At 28.4% G+C, this 25,238-nt stretch overlaps 6 protein-coding genes across 10 annotated transcripts; 4 read left to right on the top strand and 2 right to left on the bottom strand.

Annotated features, from left to right (window-relative positions):
- The first annotated feature begins 179 nt into the window (after nt 1–179).
- On the top strand, nt 180–4,114 carry Gk1 (Glycerol kinase 1). The gene is made up of 9 exons (XM_071999965.1): nt 180–616; nt 1,007–1,265; nt 1,378–1,601; nt 1,710–1,916; nt 2,003–2,113; nt 2,191–2,444; nt 2,531–2,736; nt 2,831–2,962; nt 3,040–4,114. Exons 1-9 carry the CDS (start codon nt 542–544, stop codon nt 3,123–3,125), a joined length of 1,554 nt encoding a protein of 517 aa, XP_071856066.1. The 5' UTR covers nt 180–541; the 3' UTR covers nt 3,126–4,114.
- A 105-nt stretch (nt 4,115–4,219) lies between these two features.
- On the bottom strand, nt 4,220–11,735 carry LOC139985495 (uncharacterized). 3 transcript variants are annotated; one of them, XM_071999963.1, is made up of 15 exons: nt 11,613–11,735; nt 7,846–7,957; nt 7,684–7,782; nt 7,220–7,395; nt 6,801–6,964; nt 6,552–6,724; nt 6,412–6,472; nt 6,215–6,341; nt 5,885–6,027; nt 5,701–5,812; nt 5,348–5,629; nt 4,806–5,276; nt 4,685–4,735; nt 4,515–4,613; nt 4,220–4,429 (listed from the first exon to the last, which is right to left on the bottom strand). In XM_071999963.1, the coding sequence occupies exons 2-15, from the start codon at nt 7,931–7,933 to the stop codon at nt 4,310–4,312; spliced, it is 2,166 nt and encodes a 721-aa protein (XP_071856064.1). In that variant the 5' UTR covers nt 7,934–7,957; nt 11,613–11,735; the 3' UTR covers nt 4,220–4,309. The 3 variants fall into 3 exon arrangements, with proteins under 3 accessions (XP_071856064.1, XP_071856062.1, XP_071856063.1); XM_071999961.1 differs by having other exon boundaries at nt 7,217–7,395; XM_071999962.1 differs by lacking the exon at nt 11,613–11,735 and having other exon boundaries at nt 7,217–7,395; nt 7,846–8,015.
- On the top strand, nt 10,151–17,350 carry Nos (Nitric oxide synthase). The gene is made up of 24 exons (XM_071999959.1): nt 10,151–10,381; nt 11,635–11,771; nt 11,885–12,047; nt 12,547–12,638; nt 12,699–12,840; nt 12,913–13,052; nt 13,131–13,305; nt 13,375–13,476; nt 13,555–13,749; nt 13,822–14,064; nt 14,163–14,267; nt 14,336–14,403; nt 14,478–14,621; nt 14,685–14,859; nt 14,935–15,064; nt 15,120–15,198; nt 15,272–15,465; nt 15,544–15,713; nt 15,804–16,014; nt 16,096–16,183; nt 16,269–16,393; nt 16,456–16,601; nt 16,685–16,876; nt 16,942–17,350. The coding sequence occupies exons 1-24, from the start codon at nt 10,274–10,276 to the stop codon at nt 17,047–17,049; spliced, it is 3,432 nt and encodes a 1,143-aa protein (XP_071856060.1). The 5' UTR covers nt 10,151–10,273; the 3' UTR covers nt 17,050–17,350.
- A 313-nt stretch (nt 17,351–17,663) lies between these two features.
- Nucleotides 17,664–19,587, bottom strand: Sdhb (Succinate dehydrogenase, subunit B (iron-sulfur)). Its single transcript, XM_071999971.1, has 6 exons — nt 19,436–19,587; nt 18,709–18,839; nt 18,503–18,646; nt 18,220–18,415; nt 17,916–18,140; nt 17,664–17,854 (listed from the first exon to the last, which is right to left on the bottom strand). The coding sequence occupies exons 1-6, from the start codon at nt 19,478–19,480 to the stop codon at nt 17,762–17,764; spliced, it is 834 nt and encodes a 277-aa protein (XP_071856072.1). The 5' UTR covers nt 19,481–19,587; the 3' UTR covers nt 17,664–17,761.
- A 144-nt stretch (nt 19,588–19,731) lies between these two features.
- On the top strand, nt 19,732–21,387 carry LOC139985502 (coenzyme Q-binding protein COQ10 homolog B, mitochondrial). 2 transcript variants are annotated; one of them, XM_071999972.1, is made up of 3 exons: nt 19,732–20,113; nt 20,653–20,772; nt 20,867–21,387. In XM_071999972.1, the coding sequence occupies exons 1-3, from the start codon at nt 20,070–20,072 to the stop codon at nt 21,309–21,311; spliced, it is 609 nt and encodes a 202-aa protein (XP_071856073.1). In that variant the 5' UTR covers nt 19,732–20,069; the 3' UTR covers nt 21,312–21,387. The 2 variants fall into 2 exon arrangements, with proteins under 2 accessions (XP_071856073.1, XP_071856074.1); XM_071999973.1 differs by lacking the exon at nt 19,732–20,113 and adding an exon at nt 20,460–20,484.
- Nucleotides 21,388–21,681: 294 nt separating this feature from the next.
- LOC139985500 (uncharacterized) lies at nt 21,682–25,154 on the top strand. 2 transcript variants are annotated; one of them, XM_071999969.1, is made up of 8 exons: nt 21,682–21,812; nt 21,886–22,309; nt 22,633–22,755; nt 23,157–23,168; nt 24,175–24,216; nt 24,387–24,454; nt 24,511–24,714; nt 24,792–25,154. In XM_071999969.1, the coding sequence occupies exons 2-8, from the start codon at nt 21,970–21,972 to the stop codon at nt 24,873–24,875; spliced, it is 873 nt and encodes a 290-aa protein (XP_071856070.1). In that variant the 5' UTR covers nt 21,682–21,812; nt 21,886–21,969; the 3' UTR covers nt 24,876–25,154. The 2 variants fall into 2 exon arrangements, with proteins under 2 accessions (XP_071856070.1, XP_071856071.1); XM_071999970.1 differs by lacking the exons at nt 21,682–21,812; nt 23,157–23,168 and having other exon boundaries at nt 21,831–22,309.
- The last annotated feature ends 84 nt before the right edge of the window (nt 25,155–25,238 follow it).

The raw sequence follows: 25,238 nt of genomic DNA on the forward strand, positions 1-25,238 counted from the left end.
TATACATATATTTTTTATAACAGCATTTTATATTTAAATTTTGTGAAAAAAATATGAATATTTATAATTTTTATATTATTCTATAGCTATTATATTATATGTATATTTCTATGCATATTACGTTTATGTAAAAAGGAAAAAAAATGTGCCATTTGGAATCAATATTTAAATTTATTTCTCTCATATTTAACAAACTTACAAAATAAGCGATATATTACAATATTTCATTAATTTTTTTCTTTATTATTCACAGACTATAATGTTGTAAAAAATTAGTGTACTGTTTACTATAAAATAGATTCGAAATGCGATCAGTGAAGAAATATACGGTAAAGAAAATGAATAAGTAATTCGTGAATAAGTAATTCGTTTAATTTTACTAGCAATGTATACTATTATCGTTGATTAAGTTTCATATTTCAAGCGTATCATTATGTAACATGATAGAATAAAGGTTGAACATAGGTCATTCTGCGAATATTATATATGCTTAAATATTTTTCCGAATAACGAACTTCAAGTGAAAAAAAGAAGGAAGAATATGCCTGAAAACATCAATCGCACGGGTCCATTCATAGGAGCAATTGACGAAGGGACGAGTAGCGCTAGATTCTTAGTAAGTAAACTTCGTTTGTGTTTAAATTCAAACAATGAAAACAACTGACATCCAACTGAGATTTCTGAATGGAATTTGAACTCATACAGGCTGTGTTCATGCGGTTGTTTGTCCACAATATTTACTTTTCGATATGTTGTACTATTTTAAACTGAACGATAGTTTCCTATTTAACAATATTCCACATTAAGATTTTTATTTTAATTTCTGTTAGGTCTTTTTATGAATTTGTAAGTTAAAATTTATAAGCTGTTTTGATCGTTGTTTCATCAAATTTTTATTTATAATTATATAAAATTTGTTGTAGCTTTATTTTATGATAAGTAGTAGAGTATATGTAGAAAAATTATGTATAATACAGAAAGCATAGTGCAATGTATTTTTTTTTAGGTGTTTGATGTCTTACGTAGGAAAGTAATAGCATCACACCAAATTGAAATTAAACAAAAATATCCACAAGAAGGATGGGTGGAACAAGATCCAAAAGAAATTTTAAAAGCTGTTATAGAATGTATCAAAAAGACTATAGAAAAATTAAAAGATATCGGCATGAGCCTGTCAGACATTAAAGCAATTGGGATCACCAATCAACGAGAAACTACTTTAATGTGGGATAAAAATACAGGAGAACCATTACACAATGCAATAGGTAAAGTATGTGGTTTATTATTAAGATATTTTTGTATTCGTAGCATATATATTTAAACATATATTATACACGTGTAAGAGTATTAAAATAAAATTAATATTATTTTTTATAGTATGGCTAGATATTAGAACTACCACAACTTTAGAAGGTATATTAGACAGCGTACCTAATAAAACAAGAAACAAAAATTATTTAAAACCTATTTGTGGCCTTCCAATGTCACCATACTTTAGTGCTCTCAAAATACGTTGGCTTATTGATAATGTACCAGCTGTTAAACATGCAGTTGATGAAGAAAGATGTGCTTTTGGAACAATTGATACATGGCTTATGTGGGTATGTCCATTTATTTATTTTTATTCATATATTATTACATAATATCACAATAACTGATTCACTCATAATTTATTTATCAATGAAATAAATCATATTTGTGTTATATAGAATCTCACCAAAGGTCAGTTACATATAACTGATGTTTCAAATGCATCTCGCACAATGTTAATGAATATTGAATCATTAAAATGGGATCCTCTGTTATGTCAATTTTTTGGAATTCCACAACACATTCTGCCTGAAATACGATCTAGTGCTGAAGTATATGGAATAGTTTCTAATCCAGAAGTTCTTGCTGGTGTACCTATAGCAGGGGTAAATATTAAAAATAATATATCCAGATATTAATTTTGTTTTAAATTTGGTTGATTAAATTAACATACTTTACCTTTACATGTAAGTGTGTAGGTGATCAACAAGGAGCACTTCTTGGTCAATTATGCTTAAGGCCTGGGCAAGCAAAGGCTACTTATGGAACTGGTTGTTTCTTACTTTACAATACTGGAAATGTTGTATGTATTTGTTTCTGTCAATCAACATATTGTGTAGTATACGTTTTACTGAAAACTAATTCATTTTATCATTTTAGAAAGTAGATTCGACTCAGGGTCTTATAACAACTATTGCATATAAGATAGGCAAAGAACCAGCAATTTATGCATTGGAAGGCTCAGTAGCTATAGGTGGGGCAGCTTTAACATGGTTACGTGATAACATACAATTATTCGCTAATATTACACAGTCTCAAGACATGGCAGAAAGTGTGAGAAATTCTGGAGACGTATATTTTGTACCTGCATTTTCTGGTTTATACGCACCATATTGGCAACAAGATGCACGAGGGTAATCAGACCGTAATAATAATATTTCAGAAGATCGCTACTCCTATTTTTTGATATTGCAAATTACAAGATGCGTACATTTTCTAGAGTGATTTGCGGCATCACCGAAGATACGCAACAATATCATATTGTCCGGGCAGCATTAGAAGCTGTCTGTTTTCAGACGAGAGATATTTTAGAAGCGATGATTAAAGATTCCGGAACGAAACTAACAACTTTACAAGTTGATGGTGGAATGACAGTAAATAATTTGCTTATGCAACTACAAGCTGATCTAACAGGAATAAATGTTGGTATGTAACATTTTTCATTGATATCACCTTTACCTGCAATGAACACATATATTTCACTTATATTTTAATAATAACATTTTAATAATGTATATAGTGAGACCCAATATGGTAGAAACAACAGCATTAGGAGCAGCTATATTAGCTGGTATTGGAGTAGGTATTGTTGATATCAGTGATGTAGACGCGTCGCAAGTTACAACATTTTCACCAGGAGTTGGAGACGATGGTAATAATTCTTTTGAATAAAAGAATAGAATGCAAAAGCGAATAAGTTAATAATAATTTCATATATTTACATTTCAGAAAGAGATTTAAGGTATTCTAAATGGAAAATGGCTATCGAAAGATCTATGAAATGGGATTGTTCTACCACTTTAATAAACAATTAAAATAAAATAGTATTACTGTAAATAATAAAAAGGATAGTACAAAATTTAATGATATTTAAATCAAAGAGTACATAAAAAGTAAATCTTTTTCGAATCAGGATGCATGTATATAGATTTGATTAAATATTGCAGAATGTTTAAATCTAATATGCTACATCGTTTAAATATAGACACAACAATCTGGAAGATAATGGAAATGGAGGGTCCAATATTAAAGTTATATATATCTTGTTCCAGATCCGAAATATATATATATGTCGGGTTGACGTCGGGGCTTGGGTTATGGGCGTGTAAAGAATTTTCGCCTGGGTTGTTCATTGTTGTTGCACAATCAAGATAGCGTTTATTATCACGGATACAGATGAAATAAGATCGACCAGTGACCGCAGTAACTAGACGCTAATGGCAATGACCTTAGGTTCGATATAGCGAATCCACGGTTACGATCGCGTTAGCTTTGTTGAACGTTGGCCCGGGATACCAACAAAACTGCAGCCACCGTTGCTAGGCAGACCCGCGCAGCTGCGACATTGCTCTTGCCCGGGGTTTGATTGTTAACACAACGTGTGTCTTATAATATTGGTACTTTTCTGTTAGGTGGAACGTTCATTCCGTGACCGTGGCTACGCTCGGCGACCGGTTGTCGCCTCGAGCCTAAGCTCATTGTCTCAAGTTTCGAATGACTGTGTTTGGGTTATTTCGTGAATGCTATTAAGGTTTTTCCAAGTAATTCCAACGGGTGACCCCGTTGTCCTTTCATCTCCGACATATATATATATATTACGTATGTAAAATAGCCAAAATTATACATAAGTTGTGTGTTCATCGATGAAGTATTATGTATATTTTGTTAATGAATATATTGGTTGAATGTGTTATTATTATTTGTTATTGAAAAAACTTTTCTTTTGTGAATAATTGTTATGTGTTTATATATTTTTAACCATATCTGTAACTCTTACAAATAAAGTGTATACTTATACAACTTATATATCTGCATAATTTAACCACTACAAATTAATTATTGATAAATTAACATACTTGTAATTATATTGGGAAAATACATTTTAAGCGATTACGAAAAAACATATTATTGAAATTTGAAATTATCCATTTTGTAATAATCCTATATGTAATAATAATATATATATGTAATAATCCTAATGATAATATTATATAAAATTTTATTTTTTAGAAATTTTTCCAAGAGTTCCATATTGAAAATTTTTCGTAGTTCCATATTGCCGTAATCCAGTGCCACGAGTTTTAAATATTCTTTTTTTTACCGTTGAATTATTTTTATCCTATTTATATAAAATAATATCTTAATTTTATTAATCAGATATAAAATATATGAAATTTCAAAGAAAACTTATCTGAAAATATTACTTCATTTTTTTTCTCCTGCTGTTTCTTTATTTTTATATTCGATTGCGTTATATTTTTATCTTGAGAGAAATTAGAATAGTTTTCTGTATAATCAACAATCTATAAAAATAGTATTATTTTTGCTTTATCTTGTATTATTAAAAAGAGTAATACTAAACAATAAATTTCACCTTTGTTGGAGAATTTAACTGGAATCGAAGTTTCCTATTTTGTGACAATACCTATAATTATATAAATTTAATATAAATTCATTTATACACACAAAGTTAACATGTTATATGTATAACTTACAGTTTGTGATTCATTGTTAACTTCTATATCACTAAAGCTATATATATCTTGTTCCAGATCCGGCATTTCGCCTTTATCTTTAAATGTAGCTTTCGACCTATCTACATTTTCTTGGTCTTGAAATTGTTGCTCTTTCATTTCACGAACTTGACTTGTTTGCGTTTGGTTTTCTATTTCTTTAATTCTTGTTTCAATTACATTATCGTTAGATTCTACTAGTGGTTGCATTTTTGATCCCAAGTTTTCTTGCAGTTTGTTACGATTTGCTATTGTACATTGATCAGAATTTGTTTGTCTATTTTGATTATCTTTGTTCATTTTGTTTAAAGCTTCATTTAATTTTAAAAAGGTACAATGTTGTGTAGTTACTGTCTTCGTCATTTCTGTTAATTTAACATCATATTTTTGTTTTAAGGATGTTATTTCTGCCTCGTGTTTCTCTTTTAATAAGTCATAAGCGTGCTCCAGTTCCTATATGCAAGAAGTGAATTTGAATGACTATTTGTAAATTTACAGTTTTTAGTTATTTCTTAAAATTATACCTGTATTTTTGAATGCTTCTCTAAAATCATTCTTTCTTTTTCTCTTTCTAAGAATTCAATTTTTCTATTCAATTCTACTATCTTATGTTCGTTATCGCGTTTCATAATATGCAAAGACTGCTCAAGATTTAAATTACGAACTTGTGTCTCCTTTAATTCATTTTCTACATTTATGAAGTCATTTTGCACGTTACGGTATTTATTGTCAATTATCTCAAGATCTTGAGCTAAACTAGATTCTAGTTCTTGTCTGGTATTTAAATTTTCTCGTAATTTCTCGACCTATTGTGGGGTGTAGAATGTATTTATTATATATAAAAGAATATTTAAAAGATATCATAAGATCACTATACTTCTTCTGTTCTCAATTGCAATTGTTTTGATAGTTCTCCTTCCTTTCCGAATGACGTTTCATATTTTGAACTTAATTCTGTGTTGCGATAAAGCAAATCTCCGATTTTATTTCTGTGACAAAACCAATAAAGTAACAGAGTTTAAAATATGTATTTAATTAATCTAAATTCACAAAACGTTTACTTGTATGTAGAGATCTCCTCCTGTAATTTTACAATTTTATCGTCTTTTTCAGCTAACACGGTACTTAGGTCTTGTTTTTGTTCCGTAATCTTCTGTAATTGCACTTGCAGTTCTTGATTCATCGACGTGAGATTTTCTTGCTTCTGGAATCATAATCGCTTACAATATTTCACACGTTTATTACATCTATGATAACAATGGTGATAAAAGAAGTAAAATATTTTCCTTTCTTCGGAGGAGACAAGATTGTACACGTCTTTCTACTCAAAATAGGAAAATTAAAGTAAAAAGGAAGAAAAATGTAGAGATCAAAAATATTATATTTCTGACCTTCATTAATTCTAATTTTTCTTCTGCATGAACATTGTGCAAATAATTTTTTTCTGAAATTGATTTATCCTTCGTATCTTCGAATTGTTTTTTCAATTCGGTCTCAGCAATCATCATTTCATGTATCCTAATAATGAATTAGACAAAAGTTAATCATTACTTATATAATAAGTCATTCATACATTTTTCCTAAGTACCTTTTCTCTTGATCCTTTAGTTTGTTTTCAATTGTACTAACAATATTTCTCTGTGCATCATCTATACAAAAACATATTAACCAAAATTAAAACAAATATATTTAAACAAAGTTTCTAGTGAAATTTACGTATCTATGTACCTTTCAATTTCATAGTACTTAATTCCTGTTGTAGCTTCTTCACCGTTGACTGTTGTGTAATAATGACGTCGTTATATAACTTTGTTAAATTATCCTTGTGCTGCTGAAACCCCTTCAGGCTCTCCGATATTTCATCATAATAATTAGTAATTGATTCCCAATCGCTGTTCAATCTAGACATTAATACTTCTATAGCAATCATTCTTTAACTGCAAGGAATGTATAAATAATCTATGACAAATATGTTACTGTTGCAAAATGTCCTCTTTAGCTCGCAGCTCGGCCTCGTGAGATGCAGAAAGTGAAGATATAGTTTCTTCAGCACTCTGCAGCTTCTTCTGCAACTTCTGAATCTTCCGTTCTTCAATTCCATACATTCGCCTCATTTCTTCCGTGATGGAATTTTCTTGTGTCTGTTTATTTAACATTTGTTCAATAATCAAACTTTATTCGATATTTTTCAATAATGACTTTTTAGTAGAATAAAAGACAATAGAACAATTTTAAAAGTAAATCGCCCGTTTAATAAGTCTCCATTGTTTTATAATATTTCTAGATTATAAACTTGTTTTCTTTTTGAATTTTGCATGTTGTTCCATTGTCTTTAAATGCTTGATATAGATGCATGAATAAAGAATGGACGATAGAACAAAAATTATAGTCACTACTGTTTGGGGCAATGCTGTTCGAACACCCGTAAGTTTGTACCACTGTCCTATTAAGGTATTGACGAATTTTCCACTTGGAGATGTTTTCTGAATCTTTTCGAGGCTCTCCTTATGAGGTGATGGAATCTTTCGCTTTGTGCATTCTAAATGCAATTTCACGTCTTTTCTAAAAGACCCTACGATAAAACATTTCATACATTTAATATTTAGCTAAAATGATTTATGTTAATTTTATATAATATTATGAATAGATCACAGATAATTGTGCAAATTTATATTTTTATAAATTAGGCTAAACAAATAGTGCTTAAACAAAGACTTGGTTCATCTATTAAAAATTACAACGAGTACTCTACTTTGAACATTTTACATATATTATGTATTCTGTATATCTTCGTACCTTTATATCTCGTATAAATGCATGAAAGTCTAACTATAAATTTATTATAATAAAAATATTATACCGCTACTTTGAGGAGTTTTCGGATGTCTATTCGGGCTATTTTGAGGAGTAGAGTGAATCCTACGTTTAACTTCCGACAGTATATCTTTCCTTTCAGATCCTACAAAACAATTACAACTTCACTTACTGTTCACAAGTCGAAATATAGGTAGATAAAGCTTACCAGCATCTCGTGGCGTTCTTTGTAAATTGTTTGGAGTTATGTTGCAAGGTGCGAATTCAAATCTGCGATTATCTTCCTCTTGCTGCATCTTTTACATTTATTGCGATCGTGACTGAATTAGAACGTAAACAAAAATTAATCAACAATGTGACAAACTTTACGTATTAACAATAGAATTCCTGTAATAATGATATTATATAAATATCATTAAATCAAAATAATTATATTATATAAAATTGTTTGTCTATATGGAGATAAATATTTCTATCAATAAAATTATTTTTTCGCAAAGTGATTGTAAAAAATATGGCAAATTTTTTCTAAAAATAGATATGAAATAACAAACGGTAGTAGAAGCGGCCCTATAAGTAGGCTGATTAATTTCGGACTTTACTACGTAAGTAAGTACAAGCACTATCGATATCCTGTACATTAAACTTTAATCGATACTACATGAAATACTAACATCTATTAATAACAATAAAGTAAAAGATTATATGTATACATGTAATTTGATCGTGTTTTCTAGAGGAAGAAAAATTATTTAAGAACACACTTTTTAAAAATAATCTTTTCTCTATTTGTAGAGTTTAAATAGTAAACGCTGTAAACGCAAAAATTATTTTAACTTTTAGGTCTATGACAAAACATGTACTATTAAATTCACAAAAAAATGTTAATTTTTATGTAATTGAACAATACAAAAATTAACATTCGTAATTTTATTAATTAATCTTATACATTTATACCATACCATTTATATTTTCTTCTAAATGCACAAAGCTAATAAACTCTGAAAATACACAAAATTCAAGTAATAAACAATTTAATAATTTAATTTCAATTTAATATCAAAGCTAATAAATATGCATATACTGTTTCCTTATTCTTCATTTATACTGCTTATATCATTTATTTAAATATCTCAATTATAAGTAAAAAATTCGCCTTTTTATTTTTATGTTCATCATAATCCTGTTCAATTAGTTACTGAACGCACGTGTTACAGTCGGTACATATGTCAATAAAAATTTTATGATATACGAGATTAATCATCGACCATTCGAATGGGTAACCATGCGTTAAATCGAATGCGCATCTTTATGATCCATGTAACAATAGCCCCTTAATAATCGACCACGTGTCAGGACTAAACCTTGTCAGTTAACAAGGGAGAGTCTATACTAGGAGTTCTTTAATAATGTATATCTAATATTGTAGTATTAGTGATTAATGTATTAGATAACAATAATTTTTCAACAATTTCTTGAAATTGGTTTTTTAAAATGAGTCTCTGATGTTAGCTATATGTAAAATGGATAGATATGTTAAAAGAAGGAAGATACTTGCGACTCCCTGGAAATATTTCCTAGAAATATTATTTCCGTCTCTTACTATTAGTCAATAAATCATTCCTGTATATATATTTTTTTCATATCGTTTATTTTGACTAAATAATCTCTTTCTTGCTAAGTGATCACATTTGAAATATAAGGAAAAAATGAAGAATGTCCATTTTTCATGATTTTCCATTTTATAAGACATTTTTGTTTGTGAAAACTAGGACTGTGGAACTATCACATCATCAATAATTATAATGTTCAAAATACCTCTACAAAATAGCTTATTAAAGATTTAATACATTTGTTAAAAAGAGGGAATATGCATTCTTTAGCGGAACAAAACATACATAAAGATAAATATTAATCTTTAACTAATCATCTTTTATTCATTAAATGTTGTTCTTTTTCTAGTATTCTAACTAAAATATTACAATTCAATTTTTTCAATAAAGATATTTTGCGATATTTCTTGTTTTCTCTCTTACTTCCCTTACTCTTTATTTCATCCTAACCTGTGGCCAACGACTAGGGCAGTATTATAACTCGTATACAATACCTATCATTTAAAACATTCATACTTACTTATATATATCATTATACCAATAGATAAAGCTAAATTTCAAAACAAGTCCAATATATTATAAAATAACTGTTTTATAAATATACATAGCAGAAAAATATTGAGAATTAAAGTATTGACTACTTAGTCATTCATATATATCATTACATCAATAGATAAAGTTAAATTTCAAGACATTTCTGATATATTAGAAAATAATTTCTCATAAACGTAACAGAAAAATGTTTGAGGCTAAAATATTGAAAAAGAAATGTATGATTGCAGAGTGTTTGCTGAAACATATTGGCGCGGTAAATCAATGGCGCAGCTCCATAGCGCATGTGAGATTTCACGGAGTCTGAGGTATTGCTGGTTGGAAGGGGCTAAATATCTCTCCCTTCTCACGGGGATGCTCGCGAAAGGAAGTCAAGCCAGTATATGTACCGCGGCAGCCTGATATACAAGCGGAGCGGTGACAGGTGAGTCAGGGGCACTTTTTGTCAAGCAAAAAAATCATAACGTCGAGATGAAGGAGCTCGAGACAACGGGTGCTTGTCAGAAGAAACCGACGAAACTGCGTAACCTCATCTACAAAACCGAGGCTTTTGACTCCCTGCATGCTGGAAATGCGGAGGTACATATAACGAAATAGACACTTTACAAGCATAAATAATTTTTATTTTTGTTTTTTCCTTTTCATTCCCTTCTGCTTCTTTAATTTTTTATTTGCATGTTTTGTAGGTTACTTTCTTTCATGTATCTATCTTGGGGAATTTTTCATTTGGAAATTTCGGGCTATATTTGACGTTGGAAATTGCACGGTAGCGAATAGCGTGAGAGTTCAAATGAGACTGCGAGTGTGGGCGAATTTGTAACAGAGCGAGTCAATACTATCGAAAAACGAGAGTTCGGTGGTCCACTAGTTGCGCGGATATATGTATACTTACATTCGTTCATAAGGACTAGAACATTTAAAGGAGAATAAGGAAAACTCTGACAGACCATTAGTAATCTATTAATCCTCGTTTGGAACTTCATTAGACTGTAACGAATTCGTACTTTTTCGACTTCAAGTTTCATATAATAAATTTAAATGTTATCTTTATTTATATTCATTATATATCTTAGTTACTGTTTTAGTTACTATTTAGATGTTCATATTGCTAGGTTTTTGATTATGTTGTAATTGTATTAATAACAGTTATATGTAATATTATAGATATATATGTATATTTAGAATTATTATTATAGTTAATATTATATACATATATAGTTGAAAATGATTTCATAAGTTATTTTTTTAGCTATTGAATTCATCAAAATTCTTTCTATGTGTTTTAGATCAAAGAATTGTATAGATGGCAAAAATAAAATTTTTACAAATAGTTTTCTTCTACAATCTTTCTATAATTTTCTCTCTACAATCTTTTTATGTGTTTTAGATAATAATGTTATTCTATACAAATACAAAATTCTAACCGATTAATTATTTCTTTAACAATCTAAATTAATCATTACAGTGTACAAAATTAACACATGTCCTAATATTTATGAACCGAAGCATATGTAATGTAATTATGCTACTCGAAACAGTCGGGAGATTGAGTTTTGAAATAATTGAAATAAATGAAACATAATATTTTTCTCGGGGATCCAATTTATATAAAACTGGTAAAAGTAATAAATAACTGATTAGAGATTAAATTGGTTTGAATATACGATGCGATTAGTGTAATAATAATAATAATCTGATTTAGATGTTAAGTTGTTATTTTAATTAATAATACTCTTTTTTTACTGCTTATAACGACCTAAGTAAACAATTATAGAAAACTTCCACTTTTTGGAAAAAATTTAATACCTACTTAATTTTGTTACTTTCTTTAGAAAACATTGTGCTCTGGTCAAGTGTGTCTCGGTAGCGTTATGCAACTACCGATTCATGGAACAGAAGCCCGTTCGAGAGAAGAGACCCTTGTGCATGCGAAAGATTTTCTCGAACAATATTTTTCTTCTATCAGAAGGTACAATGCATTCAAAACATGTTTTATATTTCTATGATATTTTATAGCATATTTTATACGATGACATTTATGATATTCAAGTTGTTAAGTAATATTTTTCCTTTAAAAAATAGATTAAACAGCGAAGCACATCGTATTCGGTGGGAAAGCGTGCAAAAGGAAGTTATGGCTACTAGCACTTATCAATTAACTGAAACTGAATTAGTTTTCGGAGCGAAACTAGCGTGGCGTAATGCCACAAGATGCATCGGTCGTATTCAATGGTCTAAATTGCAAGTACGTGACAATATGTATCAATATGTCCTGATCAATCAAAACTTATGTTTAAAGAATTAAAGATATAGTCAGTATAAGTTTAGGAAACTTCTTCTATCAAGTTCAAGATCGTTTCTACTAATACAAAGCTGAATATATAATAATTAACGATATAAAACCTGGGAGTAAATAGAGAATTACAACTAGACATCGGATTTTTATGTATTTATGGAAAATTTAAAGGTACAAAAATATACAGAATACGCATAATTTATAAAGTTAAAAATAAGTAAAAATATATCAAAATGCGTAAACTATCCAAGATATTTGAATAGCTATAATATCTAATGAATTAAATAGTCGTCTATTCAGAATCCGTTTTTCAATTATATCCATAAAAATATGAATTTGCATCTTCTCTACATTATCCAATTTGTTTCAATTCACGGGTAAAATTAATAACAGACTAGAATGATATTCCACGAATTCTCATATATATGTAAATATTCATTTATTATAGGTGTTTGATTGTCGTTACGTTACGACTACCAGCGGCATGTTTGAAGCTTTGTGCAATCACATTAAGTACAGTACGAACAAAGGAAACATTAGGTAATTCAATTGAAAAAATTTTCCATAGAATGCGTACTATTTATTTTTTATTATTTTTAGGTCTGCAATAACTATATTTCCGCAACGTACAGATGGAAAACACGATTATAGAGTGTGGAATCAACAATTAATAAGTTATGCGGGATATAAAAATCCAGACGGTACCATAATTGGTGATCCTGCAAACCTTGAGTTCACCGAAGTAAGCTGATTAATTCCAATTGTCTTTTCTATTTCTAATTTAAAATTATCAGTCAATTTACTGTTTTTACAGTTATGCATGAAACTAGGTTGGAGAAGTGCACGCACTCGTTTCGACATATTGCCGTTGGTATTGTCAGCAAACGGCCATGATCCTGATTATTTCGATATTCCAAGCGAACTTGTTCTTGAAGTACCTCTTAGTCATCCAACGTAAGTATTTTTGTCCGTTATTAATGTATTTTTGTAAAATTTATTAATGTCAAATAATTTTTACTTTTTCTATTTTAGATACGATTGGTTTGAGAAATTAGAATTAAAATGGTTCGCGGTTCCTGCCGTATCTGGAATGGTATTCGATTGCGGAGGTTTGGAATTTACAGCCGCGCCATTCAATGGGTGGTACATGAGCACTGAAATTGGGTCGAGGGATTTATGCGATGTTCAACGATATAATTTACTAGAAGTACATATTTTACGGAATTTGAATATTCGTTCATCTAGACAAATGTGTTAAAATAAATTTTATTTTTAGACAATTGCAACTCATATGGGATTAGATACAAGAACATCCACTTCATTATGGAAAGACAAAGCCATGATAGAAGCTAATGTTGCTGTTTTGTATAGTTTTCAAGTATGTATATATAAATTGTCGATAATAACATTCAACATTTTTCATAAAAGTTAATAATAAATCTTTGCAATATTTTAGATGAAAAATGTGACAATTGTGGATCACCATACCGCTTCGGAATCTTTCATGAAACATTACGAAAATGAAATGCGATTAAGAAATGGATGTCCAGCGGATTGGCTGTGGATCGTACCACCGATATCAGGATCAGCTACACCTGTGTTTCATCAGGAGATGGCCCTGTATTATCTGAAGCCATCGTATGATGCTCAGGTTTTTATTGAATAAGTTATTTAGCACGTCTCTATTGTATATTTATTATATTTCTTTACTGTAAAATAATAGGAACCTGCTTGGAAGACACATGTTTGGAAAAAGGGTCGGGATAAAAAATCAACATCTAAAAAGCCAAGGCGAAAGTTTCATTTTAAACAAATTGCAAGAGCAGTAAAATTTACGTCTAAGTTATTTGGAAGAGCTTTATCTCGAAGAATAAAAGCTACAGTATTATTTGCTACGGAAACTGGCACCTCACAGATGTACGCTGAGAAACTTAGTGAATTATTAGGACATGCTTTTCACTCCCAGGTATTCATTATTTAATTAAATATCGCAAAACTTTCAGTTTCAGTAAGTTCATTTTAAAGAAATAACGTCTGAAAAATACTTGAAGCTATCAATTTTAGGTACTCTGTATGTCAGATTATGATATCAGTAATATAGAGCACGAAGCTTTATTACTGGTTATAACATCCACCTTTGGGAACGGTGATCCCCCAGAAAATGGCGAAGTAAATTTATATCTTTTGTATAAAAAAATTGAAACAAATTATGGTTTCATATATATTTTATCTTCTAGGCTTTCGCACAAAATTTGTACGCAATGAAAATGAATGAAACGTACATTAATAGTGGCAATAAGATAAGGTATTTATACACTTAACATAATAAAATGATGAAATTCTTAAATTGTATCACAATGATTTATACCATAATTTCAGCCTAGCGACCTCAAAATCGTTCATTAAAGCCAATAGTCAGACAGAAGTAAGCAATTCGAAGAAACTAGATAGACTGGATTCACTTCGTGGTTCTACCACAGATTCTCAAACGGAAGACACTTTTGGTCCTTTGAGCAACGTCAGGTATAGATATTTATTTAAAATTAACTTATAAATGTGAAACGAAGCTTATATTTCCTTTCATAGATTTGCTGTTTTCGCATTGGGATCATCAGCATATCCAAACTTTTGCGCATTTGGTCGCTATGTGGATAACTTGTTAGGCGAATTAGGCGGAGAACGATTGTTGAAATTGGCACAAGGAGATGAAATGTGTGGACAAGAACAAACGTTTCGGAAATGGGCAGCCGATACTTTCGCTGTTTGTATCTTATTATTATAATTTTTTATACATTATTATGCAGTAATTTTTAAGCATTCCTCATAATAATTCCAGGTTGCGTGTGAAACTTTCTGCTTAGATGACGATGATACTTTACTTGAAGTTGCTTTATCTTTAGGCTCAGAAGCTTTGTCGGCAGCTACTGTTCGGTTTGTAGAAGCTGAACCACAATTAATTGGAAAAGGTATGTTAACCATAATTGTTTATAAATTATAAATTTTATAATTGTAATATTTCAGCTTTAAGCAAATGTCACAATAGAAACGTGACTACTTGCAATATGTTCCGAAAAACAAATTTAAGCGGTGATTCATCGAGGTAATGATATATTTTAAATAATAATTTTATAATTATATAATGAACTTTGACTTTACGATTTTGTCTTTTATAGTGGAACTACATTACTTCTGGAACTCGATGATATAGCAGGTATGGAAATACAATATAAGCCTGGTGATCATTTGGGAGTTTTCGCATGTAATAGGTCAGAATTGGTAGAAGCAATTTTGGAACGAGTACAAACTCCCTTTGATCCAAATACACCGATTGAATTGCAAATACAGAAGCAATCCCACACACCGAATGGTTAGCATTAACATTATTGAAAATATTAAGTCTCGTTATTGTTCAGTAGTAATAAATTTCTTTTTCTTTGTTACATAGGAATCGTGAAAACGTGGATGGCACATGATAGATATCTTCCTAATTCCTTGAGAATATTACTGAAAAGATTTTTAGATATCACAATACCACCAACACCAAACCTTCTTAGATACTTTGCATCGATTGCTACAAATCCAAAAGAACAAGCTCAACTCAACCTTTTAGCTTCTGTAAATATTATATTAATCTTCAATTTGAAAAAATTTAATTACCAAAAGCATGAAAAAATTTAGAAAATCTTTGCTTCTTTTTAAATATAGGATCCAGCAGCATATGAGGATTGGAGACATTGGAAGTTCCCCAATTTAGTAGAAGTATTAGATGAATTTCCATCCGTGAAACCTTTTGCGCCTTTATTATTACTTCATTTAACTCCTTTACAACCGAGATTTTATAGTATTTCTTCTTCTCCGGATGTACATCAAGGACAAATACATCTTACCGTCGCTGTTGTACAATATAAAACACAAGGTATCTAATTTTAAATACAATCCCAGAATTATCTAGAGACCTTATTTTGCTTAAAAATATAATTATTTGTAAAAAAATTAGGCGGTTCTGGACCAGTTCATTATGGAGTTTGTTCTAATTATCTACGTGAAATATCAGATGGAGAACCTTTATATGTATTTGTACGTAGGTAAGTTCGTATTTGTAAAATCAATTTTTATTAATATAATTTTAGCAGATGTAGTAAAATATGATATATTTCTTTTTACATTTAGTGCACCTAACTTTTATATGCCAATCGAATCAAAAGCGCCAATGATACTAGTCGGTCCGGGAACTGGAATTGCTCCCTTCCGTGGTTTCTGGCATCATCGCCTTGCACAAATGAAATACCAACCAGGTATCATAGTTTATGACATATTATAATATTCTTAAAATGAATATGGAATAAAACATTTGTAGATCTTGAGTACGGAAATGTCTGGTTATTTTTTGGTTGTCGTCAAAGAAGCTTAGATCTGTACAGACAAGAAAAGGAAGAAATGGTAAAGGTTGGCGTTTTAGATAAAGTTTTCTTAGCTCTTTCGCGAGAACCTGGATTGAAAAAGGTTGCAATTTAAAATGTTTTTTAAAAAATTTGTAACATTACTTTGTAGTATTTGAAATATTATAGTTATATTAATTTTAACAGACATACGTACAAGATTTAATTCAAGCAGAAGCTTCACAAATTTATGATATGTTAGTGTATGAAGGAGGTCATTTTTATGTTTGTGGCGATTGTACAATGGCAGAAGATGTTTATCAAACTTTGAAACATATTATACAAACTCATGGTGAAATGACTGATAAACAGGTCGAGGCGTATATGTTATCATTACGCGTAAGTCATATCACAATTTTATTACCAAATATTCGATTTCAATTACTTATATAATTGTTTTTTAGGATGAAAATCGTTATCACGAAGACATATTTGGTATTACTTTAAGAACAGCAGAAGTACATAATCGATCGAGGGAAACAGCAAGAAATAGAATGGCTGCAGAGCCTTAAATCTTATTGTGATGTACATGTAACCTTAAAAAATTTTCAACAATTTTGTAGATAGTTTTCAATTATGCATATCATGCATTCTTATGCAAAAACTAAATAGAAAAATATTGAGATGTTCTTATTCTCTAACATGTACCGTTACATAATTTACTATAGTTTTATGATAATTATAAATATTATAATGTACAAGTTTCTAGTATTATATGCGTGTATATTTTTGATGGTACTACGAACTACTTAGATTTTAATTAAATAATAGCAAGATTAGTATATCTTTGTTTTTTAGTAAAAAGAGTAAAAATACATATCTAAATAACATCTTGCTCATTGTGAAATTAATCAATGTTTTAACAAATTCATATTAGCAATAATGCGTTATTAAAAAGATATAAAACGTGCAATATAAAGTACTGAATATATTCTATTGCATTCATTTAATGAGTTTCAATATATTATGTTTCACCTCCATATTTATATAAAAGTCAATAGCTGAAGTACATACAAATAAAATCATTTATATCAGAAGAAATTTTTATTTACAGTAAACCACATTCGATGTTTATGAAAAATTTGACTTCAACTATATATTATTTTATTAAATAATTTAAATTAACTATATTTATTCGTTTGCATTTAATCAAACATATTTCCATATTTAATTATAATGAACAAAAAGTACATACGATTTACTAATTCCATTTTCATTTTTCACTTATATAGCAGCATCAATGCCTGGTTTTTGTTTCTCACTAATATTGGCTAATAATTTCTTTATTTCTGCAATAGCTTTGCCAGGATTCAGACCCTTAAAAAAAAACATTAATTTTACACTGAAGAATTATATTTTTTAAGTCATTTAAAATTACCTTTGGACAAGTACGAGTACAATTCATAATAGTGTGGCAACGATATACTGAAAATGGGTCTCGCATTTTTTCGAGACGTTCCTTTGCTTTGGTATCACGCGAATCAATAATCCATCTGTAAGCTTGCATAAGCACAGCAGGTCCTAAGTACTTATCACCATTCCACCAATATGATGGACAAGAGGTACTACAGCAAGCACATAAGATGCATTCATAGAGACCATCCTATATCATAAAAAATTATATTTTATTGCATTAGAATAAAAAATATAAAATTCCATTAACAATTATAATATTTAATTACCAATTTTTTACGGTCTTCAACACTCTGCAAATATTGCTTTGAACCACTTTCCTTTCCATCACCACGTTGCAACCATGGTTGTATACTTTTATATTGGTTATAAAAGTTATTTAGATCTGGTACTAAGTCTTTTACGATATACATATGTGGTAGGGGATAAATCTTACTAGTTGAATTTGTATCAGTATCAATTTTGCTGAAATAACACCAATCAGGATTTATATTTTAAATCTAACTTTGTGTTATTATTGAAAATTTTTCAATAAAGATAATTAGTATATACCTTATACATGCTAATGTATTTGTACCACCAATGTTCATAGCACAAGAACCACAAATGCCTTCACGGCAAGAACGACGGAAAGTTAAAGTTGGGTCAATTTCATTTTTAATTTTAATTAATGCATCTAATATCATAGGACCACAGCTATAACAGAATTTGAATTAAAATAATACAGAATCATAAAAAAAATTTTTAAATAAACTTACGTGTTTAGATCCACTTTATATTCTTGCATATATGGCTTTTCATCTGGCTTATCTGGATTCCAACGATACACAGCAAAGGTTTTTAATTTGGCTGCAGCATTTTGATTTGCAGAAATATGAAATCTCCTAACCTAAATCAATGAAGATTAATATAATAATGAATTTCAATAAAAATAGCTAGTTAATATGAATTATTGTATAAAATAGTGTTATCTTTTTTGATTTAATTAGATAGATGTATTTAATCTTATACTATTGATTACGTGCCAATTACAGTTACGAAATTTTCTCACAAATATAATAATACATTTGATGGAATATTTATTTAATTGAATACGTTCTATTTCAATATTTGCCAATAAAAAATTTATTGACAATAAAAAATTATTTATTAATAAAGTAAGAAACTAGAATTATATACTGACAGTTTGTCCAATTATTACACTAAATTAAATAAAAAATAAAATAATGGTTCGGACAAAAGCATCGCGTAACATTATTTAATTAATTATTTTTCACATTGTTGTGACATTGTTTTCAATGTTCAAGTATAAATGTCAAAATACATAAACGAAAAAAACAATGATATTGACATCAGTGATGCGATAGATTAAAGTTAGGTTTTATTGTAGGTTTGCACAACACTTTGCAACATAAGAAGAAAAAGAATCTATAACTAAGGAAGCGTGATTATTTAATTATCAATATGAATTTTACCAATACTTACTTGCCGAAGTGCATTTTTACAAGCCTGCGGTGTAATACCAGCCATTTTTTAAAAATGAATTAGGATGAAGACGTTTGCGGTACCTGTGTTATGTAAGCTACGCACGTGAAGATGTACCAACCTTTCTGTGATCTTTGCTTGGGTAGAAATGTGTTTTAACCCACTGTCAAATTTCATATCAATGTCAATGACACGCAAGGAGTTACTCAATAGAATTGCTTATAATTAAAAAAATTTTATTTGTTGATAACATCTGCATTACACAACTTCCAAATATATTTTATGTAGTATAATTAATATACTAAATTAAAATATAGATTTATTTTATTATATAAAATAAATTTGTTATACATACTATTCATTGACATTTAATTATAAATATCACCTATTATTTTTAAATGTATCTATATGCTTCTTATCAGTTTTTTATGTAGTTCCACTTTGAATAATTCAAAAAATTTATTCGTACTTTTAAATATGGATAATATAAAATATATCTTAATTGGGTGAAATGCTTAAAATTAGACAAAAACCAACGAAATTTGTTTGTAAAAATTGATAACATTCGAAGTTTTCGCGTGCATATATAAAAATATGATGTATATATGTTTGTGTATATAAATTTTATTAATGTATGTTATATGCAGTGGAATTGTCAACTTGTACCATCATGTATAGGTAACATAATTTTTGTATCTATTTATTTTAAATACTCCATTCAGTATAAACTGTATACTGTTTATTTGTCTAGGTTATGTTTCATATGTGTATTCTATTTCCTAAATTACCATTAATAAGATAATTCCTTAAAATAATCGTAGATACTAAATTATGTAATACATATTAAATATAATAATCATAAAAAAAGGAAATTTATAATATGAAACAAATTATTATAATACATAACCTAACTAATATTTGTACATTTCACTTGCAAGCGTTCCTAAATATTTCGATAATATTTTTAGAAATTTAAACAATAGTCACTATCATTTCATTCGCATATATATTTTCTAATAATCTTAAAACTTTCCTTTTAATAATATTATGTAAGCAACAATGTGTTATAATTGTTAAAATAAAATATAAAATTTGTTTTTATGATTAAAGAATAATAAAATAATATTTTTTTCGGTGAACCATTTAAATACATAATCAAGAGATTTTTTAAATTTTGTAATTAATTTCTATGATAAAAGTATTAATGTCATTTTTAGACCAATTTTATTGCTTGAAAATGCTGTTCTTCAAAATAAGCAAAATTTTAACAAACAATATATAGGAAGAATATATATGATTGCGAGAACAAAAGAATATGAAGGTCGTAAATTAGTAGGGTGAGTTTCCTCAGTTTAAGAATTGTCAATTTTAAACTGATCGGTACCTCACGAAGGAATAAAAAATATTATGACAAGTTCTTTATATACGCAGGTTCTCAATGGAACAAATATACGATGTCGTAGCTGATGTGCAAAATTATAAAGATTTTGTACCATTTTGTAAAAAGTCCGACGTTATATTAAAAAATGATGATATGCTCAAAGCGAACTTAGTAATAGGATTTCCACCTATAAATGAAAGTTATACATCAAAAGTGACGACAATGCGGCCGCGTTTCGTAAAAGCTGAATGCTCAGATGGTAGATTATTTAATCATTTAAATACGTTATGGCTTTTCAGTCCAGGATTAAAAAATAATGCACAAACTTGTGTCATTGATTTTTCTTTGTCATTTGAATTTAAGTCACTAATTCATTCGCATTTGTCGAATTTATTTTTTAACGAAATCGTGAGACAAATGGAAAATGCCTTCCTTGATGAAGCTAAACGTAGATATGGAAAGCCATGTATTAAAACAGTACGATTAGAAAGATGATGTGGAATAATATTAAACTAATAAATAATTAATGACAATATTGTATAATTTATAAATAAAAGCGCTTCTTAAACGTTTTCCTTTTTCTGATCTGTAAATTTTTCTTAAGTCAAGGTTGTATAAATTATAATATTAATTACAATTCTTCTACTTTTAAGAAACTACTTAGATTTGAAGTAATATATATTCTAATATACATATCTGGTATATGATATTATATATATATCGCAAATATTTAATATCTAATTATAAAATTATTACGTTGTTTTTTATATATAATAATTTTTTTATGTTACTATGGATGTTACAAAGTTAAAAGATTAAATATTTGAAAAACAAAAATAAAGTATTATTAACTGATTAAGATAACTGAAACTTATCGATGATGTTTTTTTCGATTTCATTCTTTGATGTTTAAGATATTATTAAATACGTGACTTCACAATGGCGTCAGATTAAGTCATTGCCAGTGTATCTATGTAATTCAAGATATGTGTACATGTACGTATCTTTAAATGTTTAATAGTATAGTGTATCTTTATAACTAGCAAACAAACACAATTATTGATTTCAGATATTAGTACTATACATGCCTTCGTAATCACGTAAATTTGATTTAAAATATTGTGAAAGGAAGGGAATATTCGTTTTCGTAAAGATGTGTACGATGCTTGCAACTTTAACTAGTCAAACAGTATTTATCCCGCGGGAAATTATGTATTTTAGTAGAAATATATCGCGATTTTATCACAGTCGTCAAAAATTATGTTGCGTGGATAATTTTCTGTTAGGAAAGCATTCTTTATTTTCGTTTCTTGTTGATACGTGGAGTATACCGAGGACATGTTATAGCGCGGGAAGCAAAATAAATTTTCCTGAATCCTTAACGAAGGAAAAGGCCAAAGAAGTAGCCTCTAAGCTTACCTCGGAAGAACGAGATCTGTTTTTAAAAGTTCTTAAAGAATGTAAATCGGAAGAGGATAGAACTGGATATCAACGTAATTATTTTTTCTACAGATTATCATTAGACTGCGGATATTTATGTAAATTCATATTTCTATAAATATAATTAAGAAGGTAGGTAGACAAGTGTTTTGCAAATGAAATATTATAGAAGTATTCTATTTCGGGTATTTTATATATTTCTACATATGATGTGTATTTTATGCACTTTTATATTTTTGGATTTTTCATAAATGCATAAAAATCTGCAGTTTATTTACTATTAAAATAGAATTATTTTTTATAAATCTGATGAGAAATGTATGAATGAATTTTGCTTGTACAACATTTATGAGAATTATTCTTTTATTCCTTTAAGACCAATTAGCTGCTTTTCGATGGTGTAATAAACTTGGACGACCTAGCAAAATATCATTAGGGGATATGGATCCTACAGGCACTTATTGTCCTGTACCAGACGATTGGTTTATGCGCAAGTATGGTAAGTAAGAACATTATTTAATTTTTGTAATGATCAATAATTAACAATTTGTAATTTTAAAATGAAATATAATAGCTTTTGCATCACTACTAAAGTAAATTACAATAATAGAATTCTATATTACTAAGATTTAACTTTTTTTTTTTATTAATGGTCTGAATTTCAAAGGTGATAATATTTATTATTATCATATTATGATTCAGTGCAATTTTCATTATTCTTTAACAGTATAAAAAATATTTTTCCATTGCATTCTACATGGACATCAATTTGTAAGTTTATTTTAATATGCACTAAACTAGTATTTCATATGCAACTATGTTTTAATTGTGTTTTAATTCTTTTACTTACTTCTTCTATTCTAACTGAACTTTCTGGATGTTTTAAAAAGACAACTACAGAGCCACACTTAGGTAATATATTACATTACATGTACATACTTACTATTGTTTATAACACAATATACATAATGCTATATGGTAGCTTAAAGGAAATTAAAACTATTTAAATTATGTTTTTATTATATACTCTTTTTAAACAATATATAATGATAAATATTTACAAATATTATAAAGAAACATTTCTGAACACAAATTTTCTTATACATTTCACATTTTTTTAAACAAATATATGCTATTTTTAAATAATAACTCTCACAATTTCATTAAGTAACTTGGATACATTTATGATTTAAGATGTTGAACACTTTGAAAAAAGTATATTTTTTACAAGAACTTTATGAGTTTCCTCCATTAATTCAACAATGAACATAATGAATGCAGCCAGATACCTGTATAAAAATAAGTTGAACATTTAGGTAAATAATTTTAGAAATTTTCATTATATAAAAAAAGGTCTTGTTAAAATATTTTTACAATTTAATTTTTGCTACTGCTACTAAATTTTCATGTGGAATGTTTCATATTTTTGCATGCTAAATGTTCTTTTCATATTGTAGAACATATTCTGAAACAGAATACTTAACTTAATTTTACACAGAATACAGGTATATTTAGTATATATGTAGCAAACTTTAATGTAAGTACTTTTTAGATAAAAAAAAAAATGTACTTTTATTTGAATAAAATTTTGTTTTCAGAATCTTGTGTACTTAATTAATTAATTACTTATCCTATAGATTTTCTTTTATTTGTTGTTAGGTAATTAACTATAATAAATATTCCCCATGTAAATTATATAATGTTATCATTTCATATTAACTTTAATAACTTCCCTATCACTTATAAAGTTATTAAACATGTGTAAAACAACAGTTTTGTATATGTAAAGAAATGAATGCATGAACCTTTGTCAGTTGTAACACAAGAATCATATTTTTCATAGTTACTCATTAATTAGTTATTATTATATCGTGTTATAAAAAGACACACATTTACATTTTTCGTTTTCCTCTTGCAGCTGAAACTGTTCCAGAACCAACTACAAAAGATCTAGTATTAGGTATGAATCTTAAATATTAATATTCAACAAAATATATTTAAGAAACATATAAATTCAATTTTAAGTATTTACTAAAATAATCTATGTAATAAAATATAATAATTTTTTGAACTTGTTATTGTGAAAGATGTTTAATTAATATTATATAATGATATATAACGTTCTTACAGTTGCAATTTCAAATGCAATTCCATTCATTGGCTTTGGCTTTCTTGACAACTTCATCATGATTGTTGCTGTATGTATTACGGATGTATATTATGTATGTTCGAGTTTGTAATGTTGTCATTTCAGGGAGATCAAATTGAAATAATATTGAATAAAAAATTCCCAATATCGACTATGGCAGCTGCCGCGTTAGGAAATACGATATCTGATATAATAGGAATTGGGTCTGTACATTATGTAGAACGTTTTGCTCAAAGTGTTGGTTTTAAAGCACCAAAACTTACTCCCATGCAGTTAAATCTACATAGAACAAAAGCAGCTGCTAATTTGGTATGATACATTCACTTTTACATTACGTCTCAATTAAGAATTTACAACGAGTAAGAAAATAATATTTAATAATCCAGGGACGTGTTATCGGAGTTACAATTGGCTGCATTATCGGGATGTCACCTATTCCTATTTTTTCCTATTTTCATAACGGTGGTTGAAATTATAAATATTAAACGCTTAAAAACTTTTACTATTATTACAATATTTACTTTTTATAGTAAATTGACGTACAATAGTAGAGAAAAAATTATCAACTTACGATATACTCAAGACCAAATTTCGTAATTATTTGCAACATTAATGTATGACAATCATAACGTTTATGTAATATTGTGTAATTTCTGTACAATGAATGTATTTAATGTATACATAATGTATAAAGTAATTGTAAATGTATTATCAAAACTGTATAAATAGCAGTAGTAACAGATAGATTATCCTGTGTCTTATATTCTAACATTATCATTTTTCTTTTTATTATTTAGATCTGTTTGTAGAGCTTATATCCTAAAGGTTGTCAT

Source organism: Bombus fervidus, chromosome 3 (genome assembly GCF_041682495.2).
Source record: "Bombus fervidus isolate BK054 chromosome 3, iyBomFerv1, whole genome shotgun sequence".
Classification (NCBI taxonomy): domain Eukaryota; kingdom Metazoa; phylum Arthropoda; class Insecta; order Hymenoptera; family Apidae; genus Bombus; species Bombus fervidus.